This window comes from Silurus meridionalis, chromosome 4 (genome assembly GCF_014805685.1).
Source record: "Silurus meridionalis isolate SWU-2019-XX chromosome 4, ASM1480568v1, whole genome shotgun sequence".
NCBI classification, from domain to species: domain Eukaryota; kingdom Metazoa; phylum Chordata; class Actinopteri; order Siluriformes; family Siluridae; genus Silurus; species Silurus meridionalis.
Window position 1 is genome coordinate 8,240,299 of NC_060887.1, and position 21,266 is coordinate 8,261,564.

The 21,266-nt window shown below is 38.9% G+C and overlaps 1 protein-coding gene and 1 non-coding gene across 2 annotated transcripts; both read right to left on the reverse strand.

The window, feature by feature from the left end:
- Positions 1–890: 890 nt before the first annotated feature.
- Positions 891–5,090, reverse strand: tgif1 (TGFB-induced factor homeobox 1). Its single transcript, XM_046846084.1, has 3 exons — positions 4,792–5,090; positions 3,366–3,595; positions 891–2,486 (listed from the first exon to the last, which is right to left on the reverse strand). The coding sequence occupies exons 1-3, from the start codon at positions 4,805–4,807 to the stop codon at positions 1,983–1,985; spliced, it is 750 nt and encodes a 249-aa protein (XP_046702040.1). The 5' UTR covers positions 4,808–5,090; the 3' UTR covers positions 891–1,982.
- Positions 5,091–6,570: 1,480 nt separating this feature from the next.
- Positions 6,571–6,642, reverse strand: trnag-ccc. Its single transcript has one exon. It is a non-coding gene; the product is annotated as a tRNA-Gly (tRNA).
- Between the last annotated feature and the right edge of the window lie 14,624 nt (positions 6,643–21,266).

Consider the following 21,266-nt stretch of genomic DNA (forward strand, 5'->3'; position numbering starts at 1 on the left):
CGTCTCATAAATCTACCAGAGATAGCAGATGAGGATGACACCAAGATCAAATTGACAGACTTTTAACTAAAAATTAGGAGCAAATATGCTATGCAGTGTAAGAAAGGATTCCTATTTAGTTGTATTTCCACGCTTCACCACTTGAGGCAGACATACAGTTTACCATGCAATGACAAGCTACCTATGACATCACAGTGCACCGTCCTCCATCAAGTGTATAAAAGGCCAGAATACCGAGCAGAAGTCATCATTGACCAGTGGCCATTCGACATTGTGCAACCTGTCACTCACTACTGACCATTCAGCAGTGGCCTTTCAGCATGCATTCTGCATCACGCAACCCACTGAACAGCAGCTAGCAGAAGACAGCAAGAATCACCTCGTATACAATCAATTCTATACCAAGTAAATTAGAGTGTTCTGAATCCTGTATCGTGTTTTTACTGACACGCTGGGGCGAGTACAATCCCCTGATCGTGCATACCAGATAGTGAGAATCCTTATATGGTCCTTCGAGCCGGATATGAAAAACTTCCTAACATTTATAAGCTATAATTTATTGATTAGCAGAATAAATTAAGACAATCACAAAAAGAATGAAATTGTTGTCAGTGAGCCACCAGCTTGATGCAGTTATTGGAAGAAAAGTATATGCAACCAAATTTTGTGTGTTGTTTCCTTTGATTTGCTTTAAGTCTATTTGCTCTTACACTTTTGCTCACATATGAATTGGGTGTTCTGCCACCTTAGGTGCCCTTATATAAAGTAAAGAAAGCTATCAGCTCATTGATTTTAAATCCAAATGTCTTCCGTGCATAAGATAAAATTAATTAAGTAATTTAGAGTAAAACTGAATCTTTTCACCTCCAGATTAGAGGACCAAGGTCACCTTGGAGAAAACAAATCTTTATTTAAGCATGATTTGCCACAAACACAATATAAAAAAGAACTCATCTGTTAGACACCATGACACATGAATACAATGGATAAACACAACTGTTCCAAAACTATTTGGAAACTATTCTTATATCCTCAATTTCTGTTATGTAAAAGTATTTCTTTGGAGGGTAGTGATGTTTTAGCATAATAAAACAAAGGCACATTTCATACAAGTGTGTTATGTAGTGTTTAATCTTCAAGCACAAATGGTTGTAAAAAATGTGGATAGGGTATGGACTTTTGATGGAATGGCACTTTTAATGAGTGCAGGCAGTCATTTTAGGTGTATGTGTGCCTTTCAGGTGTATGTGTATGATTATGATTGGAGAAGGTGCACATTTATTGCCCATTTCTACACTGAATTCCAAGAGAATCCCAGATTAAGGCAGTGCCATCTCTGAACACCCCCCAAGGGGGGGAAAAAGTCAAATGCAGCAATTCAAAATGAAAACGCCTTCCCCCCCCCCCTTTACCACATGAAACAAACAAAAAAACACACACAAAAAAATGAAGTATAATACTATAATGGAAGGCCTGGAACATCAGTGATTACAGCACATTAAAGAAACAGGGAGGAAGAAAAATGACCTGCCATAATGTGCAAAAAATTAGGCTGAATAAACTGTAGAACTATTCTCTAAAATTGAGAGTGAATGGTGAAAAAATAAAAATAAAAATCCTCTGCAAACCTACAATGGAAACCTGGAACTGAGAAGATTCAAGTCTCTCTTCTCATAATCTACAAAGTCTTTGTCTAAGCATTTTGGTCACCTGTGTGCAAAGAAAGGCATACATATATTTATATACACAAATGAAATACAAAATTATGTGCCAAAACACCTTAAAATGTACTAACTGAGAAGGCACTTTAAAATGTATGTTGTCTTAACTAATTGGCACTGACTGGATTTACGTTACAAAAATAGAAATTATTAGAAATTGATAATACAACAACAAGCTGCATACCCAATTTCCATGCAAAGTAAACTTCAATGAGGTTATGGGCCAGGAATGAAAGTTCTGATACCATATTAATTCTCCACCTATCCATCTAACTCCAGCACTCTTTTAGCTTGCAGTTCCATCTCAGCAGCCTTCTTCAATGCCACATCCACAAGCAGCTGGAAGCCACTGAAGTCCTGTGCTCTCAGGTCAGGAGGTGTAGGTGGTGGCGTGTTGAATTCAGTGCTTAGTCCTGTGCCTAAAGGGTAACTGAAGACTGCCAACTCTGTGGTCTCTTCAACCTTTGTGTCTGCAGCTGTTATGGTGGTGTGGCAAATGACGGAGGGACGGGCCAAAGTGGGTGAAGGTGGCCTTTTTGCTGATGCTGATTTTTTGTGGTAATTGTTGGAAATAGCCATACTGTCTAGGCAAACAGGCAAGCCAATATGATAGCTATCATGTTTAGGTGAGTGTGAGCTGTTATTCATGCCCTCAGTCCCCTTGCTGGAACGACGTGAAATGGTGAACTGGTTGGGGTCTTTACCATCCTTCCGTAACATCTCTGGCAAGAGCCTTCTACGAGCATTAATGAACCAGTTACAAACCTGAAACAAAGTTAGAATTTTTTTAGTCACGTCAGGTTTAAGGCATAACAAAATATACAAAGTGCCAAGAATGGTAAGACTGAAAATCAATTACATTAAATCTCATTATTCCAAAAATTTAATAAGTGTACTTGGTAGTTTAGTTTCCTTTCAAAAATTACAGTTAGATGTAGCTAAATAGTTTTCCGACCTCACCTGTACACCTATTATCAAGTCATCAAACATGATTAGTTTTGTGTAAATTCATTAAGTGTTTAAGATTGCCAACATTGCCTGTTGATGTTAGTGTGTACTATTAAAGTCCCTTTTTATAGTCTACGAAGTGTGGGAAAATTATTAATTACTAGTTGCTCTCTCCCATATTGAGGTGGATGCAGAGGTGGTTTTGCCTTTGATCCTTTCAAAATCTCACCCCTACCCACACAAACATGAGCTAAGTAAAACAGACTGCTGTAAGATGATTGCTGAACTGTGGGGCATAAACAGAGGTGCTCAAACTGCTATAATCCCCCTATTTAATAAACATATTCTAGTCTTTTTGTAAGTTAACATTAATTTAAATTAAATATGGCAGTCATGTCAACAACAGGTGGCTGCTCATTAAAATAAGATGTGTCAAGTCAAGTTTATTTCTATAGTGCTTTTCACAACGGACATTGTCTCAAAGCAGCTTTACTTAAGAGTTAAGGTGAGCGATGTGTATTTATCTCAGATTAACAAGCCATGGTGACTGTGTCAAGGAAAAACCCCCTTTGATTTTATGAGGAAGAAACTTCGAGAGGAACCAGACTCAAAAGGGAACCCATCCTTTGTGCAGACATAATTTTACTGAAGATAATGATTTTGTGCAGACTGACTGCTACAGAGATATTTATTTACCTGAAGTGTGGAAAGATGAGTCTGTTTTGATAGCAGCGCTTTTTCCTGTTCTGAAGGGTAGGCATTATAACGGTGTTCAAAAAGCCAATCTCTGAGAATCTGTACCGATTCTTTAGGCAGGTTGCCTCTCCGTTTTCTTTTTACAGCTGATCCATGACTTGAAGACAAATCCAGAGGGACAGCAATGTTTTCCTCATCTTCTGTCTCACTGCCAGAAGGGGCCAGCATACCTACACACCACAAAATTTGTTCATTATTCATCTTCAAGTGAAATGGAAATTTCTGTTGTGCTGTGTAGAATACTGTCAAATAGCATGTTGAAATGTGAACTATTGCTTGAAAATTCTGTATAGGTATACAAAAACTTAGCATTGCGTTTAATGAATAAATCAAGTAGTAAAAATATTGATCAGCGTGTGGTGTGATTTGTAACTGAGGAACAAAAGCAAATAGCCATCTAACCCCACCACCAAAATACCTACCCTAATCCTAGCACACACCCCTTCAAACACCAAAATCAGGCCACAAACACACGTCTACAGATCTGCATGTTTATTTCTGCCTACAGCTGATGTGCCACATCCATGCTGTCATATGCGATAATGTGGCAAAAAGAGGCAAAGTTACACTGACTGACTTCGGGTTTTGAGGCGTTTTCGAAACATTTACCAGCTGAATTAGAGGTGAACCAAAGGGGATTGTGTAGAAGGGGGAGGGATGACTTGTTACAAATCTCAGTTAAACAAACGAATGCGGCTTCTCACACTCTTTAACACCCCCTCCCCAACAGATATACACACACACACACACACACACACACACACACACACACTTTTTATGAAGCGGGAAAACTATAAAAGCTGTATTTCTTTGAATCTCGTATATTATATAAAGAAAAAACGAGAAGTCGAAGGTCTCTATTGTGTGCGAGAAACACGAGGTCGTTGACGGAGAAGCGTAGCCTGAGGACACCAAACTAAACTCAACAATGGATCCCAGGAAGTAATGCCACGCTGCACCGTAGTTAAAAAAAAGTAAAAGAAAAACCCTTACGTTTACTAACGACCATTGTTTACAAATTCAATTCAAATAAGAAACCGAAAAGCTAAAAAAAAAAAAATCATCAAACTAACCAATAAAGAAATTATATTTGTCCTCAAAACTTAATAGCTCAAGAACCAAAAGTAGTTTTTCTCGCAGTGGTGGTTGTTAAATAACACGTGTAAAACAAGGAAGCAGGAGGTGTTGACATGGAGCCAGCAGCACATGGTGAGAGAAAATGGAGTTGTTTTGTCTGAAACGGAAACAATATCGAACACAGGCGCCTGGTAATAAAAACAAACTTTCAACATGAGTCTGTATTCTGTATCGATACCGACACAATGTTGGGCTACAGTTTAGTTTTCGATGTGAAAACATTACATACCCTTTTTAGTCTTCATACCCGTAAAAAATCGACTGTTTGCGTCCTGTCGAATTTATTCCTAAAGTGGTGGTTTGTCCGTGTGCTAAATCCTTTAAACGTGTGGACTCCGTAATATCTGTCGGTTCTCGGTCGCGTACGCGTCGTGATTCATTTGTAAGAGAGGGGACACATTGTCTTGGACCTGGACAACGCGTTTTTGGTTCCGCTCTTGCCAGCGTCCGCGCGCGTGTGTGTTGGATCACGAAACTGGGTGACAGCTATTTTTGACAGCTGCGTGATTCAACCGCCTAAAGATCCGCCCACCGAGCAGAGGAAAATCATTCATCAGCATAAAACCGGGTAGGAAAGAAAAAGCCGAGAAATAGAAACTTGAAAACTGAAATTGACAATTGCTTTTGTAATACACATGAACTTGCTAGAGCCTTTGCATACTATAGTAGTGAGAGTTTTTTATATCAGTTTGCTGATGGACAGGAAGCTGAAGCAACAGAAAAGGGGTCAGCATCCTGTCTGGATTTAGAAGAAAGTAAAGAAAGAGAAAGAAAGTAGAAATAGACCTGCAAAGTCAAACAGTGGGCAGAAAATAAACAAATAAAAATGTAATTCGAAATAAACACTGATAAACGCGTTATTATGTGTAATATCAAAACGTTTCAAATGCACAATTTTATTTTATATAAACATTTTATATAAAACAGTTTTATTAGATTATTTTCTTTTATTTATCGACACTGCAGCAGAAGTAGGAGCGGTACACAAATTAAATCGGTGTGTATGTTTATATGCTTATCTACAGTGGATATGAAAAAAAGTCTACACACTTTTTGAAATTGCAGGTGATTTAAATATAAGGACAGAAATAACAACATAAAATGTCAGACTTGTTACATCTTTAATGCGATCTTCCAACAAACAAAAATCCCGATTTAAAATAAATGGTTAATAATTGGGAACATTTAAAATAAAAAAAAAACCCTACAACACCCTGATTGCACAAGTCTGCACACCAATTAATCTGTTAACCAGTAAATTAAGCTGCTATCAATTAAAGTTAATCTCATTAAAACCAGTCAGTTGTTCTTTTGGGATAACAGAATTTAGCATGCTGGTAAGGAATAATACATTATATAACAAGTTATATAAATTATATATTAAACAAGTTTCTTGTCATCTATGCCAAAGTAAGGAGCGACCAAATTTGGCACAGGATTCAAATCCAGCACATCTGGTTCATCAATTTTGATTATGTTGTTCACAGCCATATTCAAACACACCTTTATTGTACATATATATCAATGCCCGTCACCACATTTAGCAAGGCTTCAACTCCTCCAACAGGTTTTCAGTCATTTACATTTACATTTGCGCCATTTGGCAGACGCCCTTATCCAGAGCGACTTACAACTGAGCAGGGGAGGGTTTTAGGGCTTTGCTCAAGGGCCCAGCAGTGGCAGCTTGGTGGTGGTGGGATTTGAACCTGTGATCTTCTGATCCAAAGTCCAATGCCTTAACCACTGAGCTACCACCTCCCAGTTCTTACATGCAACTCTTAATGTTGACACTTCTACTATAAAATGCAACACTCTGTACCTGTCACTTAACACGCTTCTCCTTGTAATAAAAACTTTCTTTCGGCTTCTCCCGTTAGGGGTCGCCACAGCGGATCCTCCGCACGTTTGATTTGGCACATGTTTTACGCTGGATGCCCTTCCTAACGCAACCCTCCCCAAGCCCAATTTATCCGGGCTTGGGACCGGCACTGAGAGTGGCTGGGGATGGTTCCCTGACCGGGAATCGAACCCGGGTCGCAGCGGTGGGAGCGCTGTGTCTTAACCACTAGACCACCAGGGGTATACGCTTCTCCTTGTAATACCAATGCCAATTTCCAACTCCATACCTTTCTGCAATATGCTTAGTTTCAGCAAACTTCTCCTGCATAGCTTCCAAAGCCCTGGTGCTTATATTTATGTGTTGTTGTTTTTTTTGCAGTGTGGTGAGGGCTTGTATTTATTCCTGACTTATGTGATGCTGTAAAATGGGAAAATTACACTAACAATGCTAAAATTCTAGATCTCCTGCCATCCAACAATAAAGAACATTTTTAATCAACAAATGTGCTGTCTGTTTTGTTAGTTCAGTTTGGCATGTTCATTGAGATTTTAACCATACATTATAGAAGAGAGGGATGCCTCTTTTTCTAAATAATTTGTGATCCATTGTCTACAGTATGATGTCATTCCTAAACATTCATTTGTTTCTTCTTGAAACAAATGAAGGCTTTGGAACTGATCTAACTGAACTGATCTAACTGCTTCACTGCATTTGGGAGAGAGGAATTTTCTCTCTGCTGTGATCACATCTCCCAAACATGTAACATTTGTGCATACTCAAATTTTGAAAGTCTAGCCTTTTGACCATTTCAACAATGCCACCATATCTGTTTGCCTGCCTCTAGAGGGGCTGCAAAAGTAGAATATCGTCAACATAGCTTAGGAGAGTGCTCCCTTGTGAGCACAATTTGGAGGTTGTCACGAATTAAAGTTTTAAAAGTGCCAAGGGCTTTCTGATTATCCTTGTGGACACAATGCCCATGTGTAACCTCTGCTGTCAGCTAGAAATGTAACTGAAAATTTTAAAAATTGACTGTCTGGATGAACAGGAAAGAATCTGAGTGAAATTTGGTGGAATCAATTACATGAAAATCATCAATGACTGACAAAATAAGTGTATGTGTCTGCCCAGCTATTGCCCCAAATCTTTTAATAACTGTGGAGGGTTTAGGCAGTTATATTTAAGATGATGACAATTTGCTGTGAGAGGGAGAGAAAGCAACATAAACAGCAGCAGCTTCATTTGTTTCAGTATATACATCTGGTCCTGTACAGTTTAATGTACCGATTAATGTACAGTGTAATGTATCAGTTGTCATGTAGCAATAGATGGCAGCAGAGACAACTCATAGACATACAGCAAAGACTATTTATTCATTTATTATGCTTTATTGCATACTCTGTGTCATCTTTCACAGAAACCTTCAGCCCCCTCAGGCGTAGACATCAAAATTATTCTAAACGGATACATCAGATCTCTGGCCAACCAGTTAATGGGACAGTTATCTGACAGTAAGAACGAATGTTTAATTACAGTCTTCCAGAGTAAAGACAGTGGCATGGTGTAGGGGTGCGTCATTGGGATATCTCCAGTACTCACAGTTTTACAGGCTCTTTTTAAGTGATTTTGGATGAAGCAGATGATTACAAAACTGAGAAAGTTGCAACTGAGTGTACAAAGTAATTTCCGACATCCTAATGGTGATTTAATATGAATGGTACAGTTTACATTTGCTTCAAGCTTTGGTTTATCTATTAATAAATAGCTATTAAAATGTATCTAAATCAGTAAGAGGGATAACTCACCTTGTCTTATTGTAAACTGGTGTAGACTGTCCCACCTTTTTCTCTCCCCATTCCCTCCTCTTAGCCTGAACTGGGGAATTCAGTTCTCACTATGTCTGCTGAGCCATCACCACAAACCCTTTCACTGCCAATGGCCCTGATTTAACAGTGTTGCTTGAGGTGTTATTCCCCTAAACAATTTGTCCTGTGAGGGAGAGAGCAAGAGTCACAGCAGCAGCTTAATTTGATCCAGTACACAAAATACAAATCTAACATCTCTGGTTTCCAGCCTTCCTCAGAATCCCTATAACGTTCTGCAAATACTCTTATTAGTGGTTTAATGTAATATTTTGCTGTCTTACCGTCTGTGTGTGCAAAGAAATTAAGTTGTGCTGACAAAATCAATAATATTCGATGGGAGCAGAGATCATTCATTGATAAACAGCAATGAGACAGGGCTGTATTTTAACCATTAAATGTGAGTTGTGTCTTGCATTTTCTTCGTTAATGCATCTGCTTTTACTGATATGCTGTCTTTCCACACTCTAATGCGTTTGCTCAGGTTTGTTGAGGGTGGTGGTTTTCTTACCTTTTCTTCCCACAAGTTTGTGTTACCTTCTGGCTCTCTCTTTTAGTTATGCTGCCATGCTGCAGACCATCGGTAATTCCTTTTCTTCCTTCTTTTGTAATCTGACAGATTTATCCCAATGCCCTTTCTCTGGATAGAGTTCTGTTCAATTGGAGATGACTTTGCTGTAGATGGTTACACATGAACAACCGTAAAATGCCATAAGTTAGGGAGCAACTGAAAAATGATGAGGAAGGATTTGGACTGTAATTAATATCAGCTGTGTGCTACAATGGCTTAGAACCACAGTTTAAGTGTAAATCACTGAGAAGTACACCTAAACAATGATGGAACTGTGATGAATGGACATTTTGTGGCACCCAGATGAGGATGGGTTTGTTTTAGCGTCTGGTTCCACTCAAAGTTTCATACCTCTCAGGGAGTTTTTCCTTGCCACAGTTGCCACTGGCTTGCTCATTAGAGATAAACTTACTGTATAAGGAACAAACCTATAGGCACTGAACTAATTTCTCTGTAAAGCTGCTTTGTAAATGCTGTTCCTATATACGTATCATCATAACTGCTGTAGTACAACCTTAGGTCAGTTTTTTTAATTAAGGGTTAGATAACTGCTAGGTTAAAATATTTAGGTTTATTTATTATTTTTAAAAAGGTTTGATTGGACAATTTGATTTTGATAAGGCATAAAACAAAATGAGTTTGTTCCCTTTAAGGGGAGTTAAACTGCCATAGCTAATCTTGCAGAGGTCATATACCCTGATCACACTGTACAGTGTGCTTAAACATTTATGAAACAATGAGAATGCTTAACAATCCTTATTTCTCTCTCCTTGTCAGCCCTCTACTCTCCTGTCCTTTTTTTTCTCTTTGGATCTGCCTGATTCATCCTGGAAGGAGTTCTCTTTAATTGGAGACCACTCTGTGCAGCTGCGGATTGTTCCCCATCAACAGCCTAAACATCTATGCAGTTACCTTTCACAATGTTGGAACATTAATGAATGGACATTCGGTGCCACCCAGATGAGAAATTGTTCCCATTTTAGTCTGGATTCTCTCAAGGTTTCTTTCTCATCTCAGGGAGTTTTTCCTTGCCACATTCGCCACTGGCTAAATTAATATGCATAATCTAACAATTATAAGCAACAACTAATAGGTGCTGAACATCAACGTACCTTCTTTTATACAACTTAATAACCTATTTATCTCTGTAAAGCTGCTTTGATACAATGTCCATTGTAAAATAGCTACAGTATACAAATATAATAAAAAATACTGTATTTTCTGATCTAATATAATTATATTATTGTCTACAGGATTATTTATTTTAATTGTGGCGGTTGGTGAAAGCTGCTGGGGTTAACAGATGACTTTTCTTAACGGTGGCACCCGAGTCTTCCAAAGTTTGGCGCCAGTGTAGAATCCCGGTGTGTAAGGGTGCAGAGAAAGACTCTTCGAGGTGCACATTTATTTGCACTGTAATTATCAGTACATTTTTAACTCCAAACAAATAAACCAGTTAAAATAGGACCATCACTGGCTCATCGCTTTCACTCTGATCGAGTTCACAGTTCAAGTCATGCTCCACTGTTCATGTGTGCAGTAGGTTACACCAATTATAACACTCCCTGCTGCAGCTATGAATGCTCCCTCATTTTCGCAGTTCCTGGAAGCACAAAGAAACATATACTGTATACTTCAATAATCCTCTGGGTGTTATATCACTACAATCATTCAAGATTTCCAGTGTCTTGATGTAGATTGGCAGCCTTTAAATACTATTTTGGGCCACACTCTATATACAATTTTGCAAGTGTAAATAGGCTTCCATATCACTCTACTAAAATATTCCATACAGGCAGATTAACTTCAGAGTTATCACGTGCATTTTTGCTTGTCCACTTATATAACTGGAAGCTTTTTATTGTTGTGATTGATCAGCATTTTAAAGAAGAGTTTTCAATAATTGTATTTTAATGAATCCCAATTGAAAACTCAGGAATTGAAATTATGCTGGCACTTAAAGGACCAACCAGCACCACCTGTACATTAATTTGAGGAGTTGATCCCGGCTTGTGATATGGGAGAAATACAAAGGATGCCTTTATACTCTTTCACAACACTCTCTTAATTATTGCTTGTGCTGCATTAAAAGTCTCTGCCAGTCCATTGGATTCAGAAACGTTGGCTTCTGTGAAAAAGCTTAAAGTCCTATGTGTGCAAAATCTGCAAACTCTTTGCACACAAATTGAGCAGCATTATCAGTCATTAAAGTGTGTGGAACACCACTGAGAAATTACTTTTCAACTTTGCAATGACTGTGCTGCTTCTCATGTCAGCAAGGTAATCCAGCTCAAACCAGCCAGAGAAGGAATCAACAAGGACTAATTGTGTATTTCTATGCCAATCAAAGAGGTCAGCAGCTGCAAAGGAAAATGAAAGAATTGGGATTTCATACAACTCTCATCTAGGTCTTTTTGCCCGATGAGTTTTAAATGCATTGCAAGGTGCACAATATACGATTTCAGTGTTAATATCAATGTAAATGGATGGCCAGTGCATGGTTTCCTTAGCCCTGTGCTTTCTTGCTGCAATTCCAGTATGACCTTGATGACATCGTGTACACATCGCGAGGCTCAGCATCTCTCCAGATTTGCTGTATTTGTGCTTATTTACACTATTCTCCTGCATGCTCATGCAATCTGTTTCAGACTTCATGCATGGTGTGAGGACAATAACCTGGAACTCAACATCAAGAAGACGAAAGAGATCATTGTGGATTATAGCCACCAAAGTAGCCACCTTTTGCTTAGATTACTGCTTTGCACACTCTTGGCATTCTCTTGATGCCTACTTTGAAGAACCTACAATATGACATATTTTCAGTTCACTTTTTTGTTATGTATATAATTCCATATATAATTCCACGTGTTAATTCATAGTTTTGATGCCTTCAGTGTGAATCTACAATTTTCATAGTCATGAAAATAAAGAAAACTCTTTGAATGAGCAGTACATACTTGTACTTCATACTTGTACATAACTATATCATGTCATTTGAGTATGTTATCGTCTGGCATGTCTGTCTATGCATATTCTTTGCACAGTATATTGTATATTGCCATATACACAATATATTAGAACCTACTGCACCTTCTGTACATTATTCACACTCATCCCTGTATATATGGACCTCATACAGTGGGGCAAATAAATATTTGGTACACTGCTGAACAGAGAGATCTGTAATTTTCATCATAGGTACACCACAACTGTAAGAAACAAAATCTAAAAAGGAAAAAAATGTAATCACATTGTATGATTTTTAAATAATTAAATTCCATTTTATTGCATAAAATAAGTATTTCATACAATAGAAAAATATAACTTTTTAAACCTTTGTTGTATAATTATAGAGAACCTGTAGTTCTTGACCAGGTTTATCTTCTGATAGTGTTTAGGTCAGCAGAGAAGGCTTTGCTGGCCCTGACCGCTTGCCACTGATATTAACAAATTATACCATGAATAATTAGAACGTGTGCACCCAAGCCTGTCACTCATGGTAGAAAATGAATACAAAATAAAACTGTGAACATAAACAACAGGTGTACTTGTGTGCGTTATTTCAGTAACAGTTACCATCAAAGATAAAATTATATCTAATCTAACATTTTTCCTCAGGTTTGACAGGTTTGACAGTCCAGTCAAAGTGTAGAAAAGCACCCCAGCAGGATTAAAGCGTTGCTGCACACCATCGGACCGGTAATTCATTATACAATCACAATAATAATAGCTGTTGTTTAACAAACCAAATAGGTACAAGTACAAATATAGCACATTTTATAGAAACTGTGCCTATTTCCAGAATAGTAAGATTGAGGAATAAATACACTATTTACATGATACCTTAGGACTCCCATTTACAGACTTATTAAACTTCTTTGGGGTTAAACAAAACATCACTAGACAGACTCATTGTTTTAATCACAAACTAGACATTTTTATTTGTTTAGCACTTTTAACATTAAACATTGTCTCAGAGCAGCTTTACACAGATAAAAATAAATAAGATGTTCTTTATAAGTGTAAGTTTATCCCCGATGAGTGTGCCAGTGGCAACTGTGGCAAGCAAAAACTCCACAAGATGGCATAAGGAAGAAACCTTGAGAGGAATGTCGAGAAAAATATTCTAATCAACCTTATCTAGCGTGTGTTTTAATCAAAATATTATTTTATTATTAATCCAACTAATTTACCTAATAATTAGTATATAACCTATTAGATACAATAAAGTAGCTTAATTAAACCTATTTAGCCTACTGTTATGAGTGTGTAGGAGAAACAAAAACAACATAGACTTAAGCATGTTTATGTAAGAAGAGCTTGTGGGCCTCAATTGCTGCAGAAGACATGGGTGAGCAATCAGGATCAGACTCAGGGGAAGAAATGCGACTATAATCAGGTGAGAGAACGGGGGAAGTAGGAGAATAATTAGTAGGTGACTCACATGATGAGGAGGAGACGGTTGGTTTGTTTCAGGAATGCGAGAGTCATCATAGTCTTCATTGTCGGTCTGTGTCACCTGATGATAAACAGCAGGGAGGTCAGACAAGGTCTGTGTGCCCAAATCACGCGTAAAAGTACTCTGCACGATGTAAGGAGGCAGACAGGGGTTCTCTGGAACAGCTGGGGTAGAGAGATGCTCAATAAATCGGCAACCTCAGTGGCGAGGGAGAAGAGTTGAAACTGACAATAGTGTCTGCAGAGAATGCTCCTAGCTGTCCCAGAACGTATGTGAGTTGGAGCTGAATAAAAGAAACCAACTGAGATACGATGTAAAAGAGTGAAATCAAAATGAGTAAACATAAAATGTAATATGTACATGTAGCAACAAAAGGAACAAGCTTATAAATGTTATCTCTGTGAAGCTCAACACACTATGTAACATAGTCAGCTCGGAAAGTATGAATGAGGCACAACCTAAATACTAACATGACTAAGCAGAACAATACAGTTAAGCATATACAAATAAATAACCTAAGTAAAATGAATAATAGTGACAGTAGAATAGCAAACAGCATTATAAAAGAGAATAAAAGCAGAAAACTTACGCAATGCAGATGCAGGAAGACAAAATAGGCCGCAAAATGGTTGTTCACGTAAAACAGAATGAAGCTGTACCTGAGGGAGGTACCTGAAGGTTTTATACAAATGCTATTTATTTTTAATTATAACAGAGAAAGGCCGAATATAAGGGTAACTGAGGTGAACAGGAAACCCAAATATGGAATCAAAGGAATGGGTGGAGAACCAAGGATCGGTGATAAGGGGAACTGGACAAAACAAGAAAAAGAATGCGATACCGAAAAATAAGGGGAATTTGCTAAGGTAAAGAAAGTAGAAAAAATAAAGATGTCATGTGACACCACTGTATAAATATGAGTGTGTGCAAAGTGTCTGTTTGATCATTTTGATGTGATTGAGTGACCCCCTAGCCCAGGGGTGGCCAACCCGCGGCTCTTTGGCTGGTTTCATGCGGCTCTTACGTTCATATCGAAGTTTGTGCTTGTTTGTTTTTTAATGTGCGTGTTCGCTTTGCTTGAGTTCAATACGGTATTTTAAGACTTAAATGAGCTTGCCCCTACTGGGAAACATTGCGGTATATCAGACCTGGGCAAACTACGGCCCGCGGGCCACATCCGGCTCTTTGTACATCCCTGTCCGGACCGCATGTTGACATGTTGGATAAGAGCCAACATGTCTGCGGTGTGCAGATAGCGATGTGCAAAACATGCAATGCTGAAATCTAAAGAGGGGGTGTATCTGCAAAGAGTTTCTCCAAGTCAGGTTAAAATTTGGTTTAGAATTGCCATTGTAAATATGAGAAGAACGCGGCGCAGAAAAGTAAAGTCAATCCAAGCATGCGCACTCCGTCTGTAGAGGACGTTTTTGAAAAGGCAGGAAAGTTTTCCAGTGATGGTGCCAAGGCAAAAGGCATAACACACAAAATTATGGATTTCATTGCCTTTTGTATTGAATTTTCATTTCGGTGCATCCCTAAAGTATTTTCGTTGGTGTGGCCCTCTGACACAATTCAGGTTTCTCATGTGGCCCCCCTGCGGTATATTCATCTCACGCACATGCGCATTTGACGCGCATTGAACTTAAGCGAAGTGAACACGCACATTAAAAAAAAACCCACAAACAAAGTCTGTGTTTTCTACCCTGAAACACGTGAAATCAAAGCATCGATCAGTTCTGACTGACACTCATGTGAAAAAATAGCTTCGAGTGGCAACAACGGAATACGGGGCAGATTTAAAGGGGATTGTTCAAGGCGAAGAATGCCAAAAGTCCCACTAAGTAACATGCATAGTAAAAGAAAAACCAACTGTAAATTATTATATTTTTGTTTTTTGGACTTAGTTAAACAGAGTTTGTGTGTGTGAGACAGTGCACACAATGTTCATTGTTGAAAATGACTGTCCTGTGGTCTTAAAACTGTAGGAGTCCATTTGTGTCATTATGTTGGTGTGTGACATTTACAATAAATCTGGCTGAGCAGAGGTGTGTGTGTGTGTGTGTGTGTGTGTGTGTGTGTGTGTGTGTGTGTGTGTGTGTGTGTGTCCGTAAGAGGAAGGGATGAGTGATGTTCATGTGTGCCTGTATGTATGATGTGGCTCTTTGCGGTAACACAGTAAAAAATGTGGCTCTCGGTCTCTGACTGGTTGGCAACCCCTGCCCTAGCCTATGAGCTCATTGGAACGTGACGGCAATAAAGAAGTTTTTGCTTTTACTCATCCAAGACTGAAAACCTTTCATTGGCTTTTGAGGCCTATTTCATTTAATTTTATTATTATAAAGAGTGTTACATTGGGAATCAACTGAAACAAAGAATCCACCCGTGATACGTCTGCTCAGAGACGGGTTCTGTGTTCTCAACTCAAGAGGGAACCATCCTCATCTGGGTTGCACCGAATGTCCATTTATTACAGATAAACGATGTTGCGGGGTACAGTAATGGTGATCATTAGAATACTGTAGTCCCGAGTCAGTGTAGCAGACTATTGACATTAAATACAGTCCAAATCCATCCTCAAAGCTCCTGTTCTTACTCCGTTTCATGGGACCCCAGGGTGTTGATCAGTGTTGGCCAATAAAGCTGTTATGCAGTTACTTTTGACAGTAACTAATACTGTAATGCATTACTTTTTAAATAAATTAACTCCGTTACCGTTACCGTATGGTGCGGTGTCCGTTACTTTTTTTAATTAATTCATTGTGGCTGAAGTGTAGCCTACAGCCTAACCTGTTTACAGCAGCGACGCATTGTAGGATTGGGGGATGCCAACCACTGTAAACATGAAGAAGACGCACTATGGGAGTGTTTCCGTTTATTCGAGTATGTGCAGCAGTAATAATGAGTCAAGGGGAGAGGTTTCTCTAAGCCAAGTTTCTTAAAGTGGAAATATGCTCATTATTTAACTTTAGTTTATCATATAGACAAAAACTTTTTAGTCAAATGTAAGCTGTCTTTCTGGTTTGAAAGGTCGTATCTACTGCGATAGCAGCAACTCCAATCTGTCAAAGCACCTCCAGAAACTACATGCCTTGACGAAGCTAGAAGCTAACCCGGTGTTATGTTGTACATTGTTGATAGTTTTCATACTTAAGCTATGAAAGGAACATTTTTAAGAGCTCAACACAACAACTTTTATGATGCAGAAGCCACTTTAGTTTTTGAGTCTGAATATATTATTCAGCTTGTTTTCTTATTTATTTCAGAAATCCTTGTGATATATTTAGTTTGTGCTGGTCTGACTTAAATAAAATTTAAGTCAGACCAAATCCCCAGCTGCACAGAGTGGCCTCCAATCGAAGAGAGAGAGAGAGAGAGAGAGAGAGAGAGAGAGAGAGAGAGAGAAGAGGGGTGACAGAAAGAGAAGGGTATGGATAATTATGTGTCCTTATTGTTGTATGATAGTCAAATGGAAACACAGACATGAGGGGTCTCTGGGATTAGAGACGCCATCACACAACCATCAACAAACCTGAGTGAACGTGTGAGAGTGAGGGGACGACAGCATACAAATATCCCAGTTCACCAAACACTTTATATCCATGACCCCTTCAGATCTGCTCCTTTAACTAAGAAAAATCTACCGATAAAAGACTTGACTAAATAAATATGTTTTCTGCCTCGACTTGAACACTGAGACTTTGTCTAAGTACTGAACACTAATTGGAAGGCGTGGAGGATCATATTTGTACAGATGTTCACTCAGATACTGCGACGCAAGAACGTTAAGTGCTTTATTGCATCAGTATTTTATAATCAATGCAAGATTTAATAGCGAGCAGTGTAGACTGATTAAAACCGGGGTAATGTTATCATATTTTCTAGATCTAGTAAGGACCCTTGCTGCTGCATTTTGAACTAACTGAAGCTTATTTATGCACTTACTCGAACACCCAGAAAGTAAAGCATTACAGTAGCCTAATGTAGATTAATTATAATTAATAATATCCCATGAAGCAGACATCAGTGATATAGATAATTTACTTCAGAGAAATTATATCACAGACCATTACTTCAAACTGTAGAGCAGATTAGCCGTGTCTGCTTTATAAACTTGTTAGGACTATTGTTCTGACCACTAAAGACAGATTCATATACAACAGCTTCTTCAGCTTTCCTCACTGAAAAAACAGAAACAGAATTGTTGAGGTCCAACCTCTGACAGCATCTGGTGATCCAGTCTCACCTAAAGCTCAACAATTACAATTAATAATTGCTTTAAAAGTAAGCACTTCTTAGTGCCGGTCCCAAGAGTGAATAAATGGGGAAGATTGCGTTAGAAAGGGCATCCAGCATAAAAAGTGCAAAATAAAATATGCAGATCACAAACCTAAATGTCATACCAGATTGGTCAAGGCCCGGGTTACCAACGACCGCCACAGGTATTGTTAGCCAACACAGTACCTGTGAAAATTGGGGTACTGTTGGCGAAAAGAGGAGAAGGAGAGGGGAAAGACATCTACAGAGACAGAAGGCAGGAGAAATGGAAGAGCGTGGAGGTTAGAGTTGGTACTTTAAAAGTAGGTACTATGAATTATGAAGGGAGAGTGTTGGCTGATATGACGGAACAGAGAAAGGTAGATATGTTGTGTGTTCAGGAGACCAAGTGGAAAGGGTGTAAGGCCAGGAACATTGGAGGTGGGTTTAAACTGTTCTATCATGGTGTGGATGGAAAGAGAAATGGTTTACGGGAAAATGGTTTACGGGGATAGTAAAGAAAGAGTACAGTAAGAGTGTAGTGGAGGTAAAGAGAGTTTCTGATTAACATAAAGTGGAAGTCGTAGGGGTGATGAAAAATGTCATCAGTGCTTATGCTCCACAAGTGGGTTGTGAGATAAAGGAGAAGGAAAAATTCTGGAGTGAGTTAGATGAAGTGGTAAAAGGTGTACCTAGGAATGAAAGATTGATGATTGGGGCAGACTTTAATGGGCATGTAGGTGAAGGGAACAGAGGTAATGAGGAGGTGATGGGTAGGTATGGTCTTAAGGAGAGGAATGTGGCCAAATGGTGGTAGATTTTGCTAAAGGGATGGAAATAGCAGTGGTGGATACAGATTTTTAGAAGAAAGAGAAGCATAGGGTAACATATAAAAGCGGAGGAAGGTGCACACAGGTGGTTTATATTTTATGCAGGAGATTTGGAACTGTAAGGTGTTGGCAGAGGGTAGTGTAGCTAAACAGCACGGATGGTGCTCTGTAGAATGGCTTTGGAGGTGAAGAAGAAGAAGAGGATACAGAGGACTGAAAGAAGAATAAGATGGTGGAAACTGAAGGAGGAATACTGTAGTGTGAGATTCAGGAAAGAGGTAAGACAGGTGCTGGATGCTTGGGCAACTACTGCAGTAGTGATAAGGGAGGCAGCTAGAAAGGTACTTCGTGTGACATCTGGAAGAAGAACGGAAGACAAAGAGACGTGGTGGTGGAATGAGGAAGTGTGGGAGAGCATAATGAGAAAGAGGTTGGCGAAACAGAATTGGGATCGACAGAGATGAGAAAAGTAGGCAGAAGAACAAGAAGAGGGGTGTGGCTAAAGCAAAAGAAAAGGTATATGAGGAGCTGTATGAGAAGTTGGACACTAAAGAAGGAGAAAACGATTTGTACCAATTGGCCAGGCAGAGGGACCGAGCTGGGAAGGATGTGCTACAAGTTAGGAAAATAAAGGATGCAGTTGGAAGTGTGTTGACAAGTAAGGAGATGTGTTGAGAAGATGGGAGTATTTTGAGCAGCTGATAAAATAGGAAAATGAAAAAGATAGAATGTGGATGTTGTAGAGATGGTGAAGCAGAAAGTGGATAGGATTAGTTAGGAGAAAGTGAGAGCAGAGGATGAAGAGTGGAAGTCAGGATGAAGTCAGTTGGCCCAGATGACATACCAGTAGAAGCGTGAAGAAATTTAGGAGAGAAGGAGTGTGCTGGTATGAATTTTTAATAATAAGGGAGATGTGCAGACCTGCAGAAACTACAGGGGAATAAAGTTGATCAGCCACACCATGAAGTTATGGGAAAGAGTAGTAAAAGCCTGGGTGAGGGAAGTGGTGACCACCTGACCCACAGTATGGCTTCATGGTGAGGAAGAGCACTACAGATGCAATTTTAGCTTTGAGAATGTTGATAGAGAAATATAGAGAAGGTCAGAATGAGTTGCATTGTGTGTTTGTGGATCTAGTTGTGGTGTTGTATGAGAAAGTCAGGTGTGGCAGAGAAGAATGGTGCAGGACATGTATGAGGACAGTGTGACAGACTGGTTCAAGGTGGAGATTGGATTGCATCAATTATCGGATCTGGCCGATGAAACATCTCAACTGGATAGTGTGTTAAAGAATGAAAAAAAAATGCATATCTTTCTATTGTTGAATTCAGAGAAGACAGAGATGGGGGTGGGGGTGATTGGCAGCCCAATGAGGTGAAATCAGACACACTATTTAAAGACCCTTAAATTGGTACGTGGTGACATGGTGGATGGGTTCTGGGTTTTCTCTTCCTGTCATGTGGTGTGTTGATGGTGTAATGGTGTGGATGACTTAAGGCTAATATATTGTCTATATTTTAATTATTGTTAATTTTTTTCTTCTTAAATTTTGGTTTTGTTGTCTGAGTTGCTGTTTTTTAAATTGGTTGATTTTATTTTTCAAATTTTCCCAACTTGGTGATTTATTGTTTAGTGTGAATTGTGTGTTAATTTTTATTGTAATCTTTGGTTAATGTGTTTTTCTTTTTTCTCTCTTCTTCAGGAGCCGGTGAGGGTGTGGTGTGGAACAGGGAAGGCTAACTGTAATCATTTGAGGGAATGTTTCACAGTGTGCGGGGTGCATTAACACTACTTTCTTGTTGTGAGTGCGTGGTGTATAATTTGGTGTGAATTGGGTTGGTTTGGACAGTCTCTTGAGCTGCAGTCATTCTGCCTTGTTCCTGCTAAGTCTGGCCCAGAGAGGTATACATATTGCATGTGTGTGTTTGTAGGGGAAAGTGTATTATTAATTTCTTATTTATTTATTTAATAAATTAGAACGTTTGTAAATATACCTATGACTGATCTTATTTAATGTTCTATTTCCTCAACTGGTAAAACTTGAATGTGTCTCTATGGGGAGTATTTCCCTGGTGCTCCACCAGGATGGCATAGTCAGATTAAATTAAATTTAAGTCTTGGACTGGACTTCTTGTAGTTCCTAGAATAGCTAAGTCCACTAAAGGTGGTAGAGCATTCTCACATTTAGCTCCTAAACTTTGAATTAGCCTTCCTGACTGTGTTCGGGGCTCAGACACACATATTAAGCTTTAAATTTAAACAAGGCCTACACAGAACCCATCACATATCATGACCTTGTGCTTCAGTACATCTGATCAAATGTACATTATCATCTTGTAATTGTTAATATTACAAACAGCAGCCACGCTTATTTCTCTCCACTGCTTCTCTTTTACTACCCATCCTGAGCCATTCCACATATGCTGTTTCTCCATCTTTGAACATTTAAAGGCTCTGGCATGGAGCAGTTGGTGTTGGCTCTATGATGATCTCAGATGAGCTATTTTGAGTTGCTCAGGAGCTCTTGGATCTACAACTTCAACTGACTGTGTAAGACTGTAGAAAGGACATTACTCAGGACCCAATCGCACTCTTTATCACCCAAATGATGATGCGTTCCCGTTTTGAGTCTCGTTCCTCTCAAGGTTTCTGCCTCATACCATTTAAGGGAGATTTCCCTTGCAACAGTCACCCCAGGTTTGCTCATTTTGGATGAAAACACATAATTGACTTATATTTACATTCTGCAAAGCTGTTTGAAACAATGTCCATTGTAAAAAGCGCTATAGAGATAAACTTAGAAAAAACATTTTTTTCAATTTAAAAAGTTTACAGACATAGCAGTATTCTGTTTTATCATCAATATGGGGAACAGGGTGTGAGGGTGT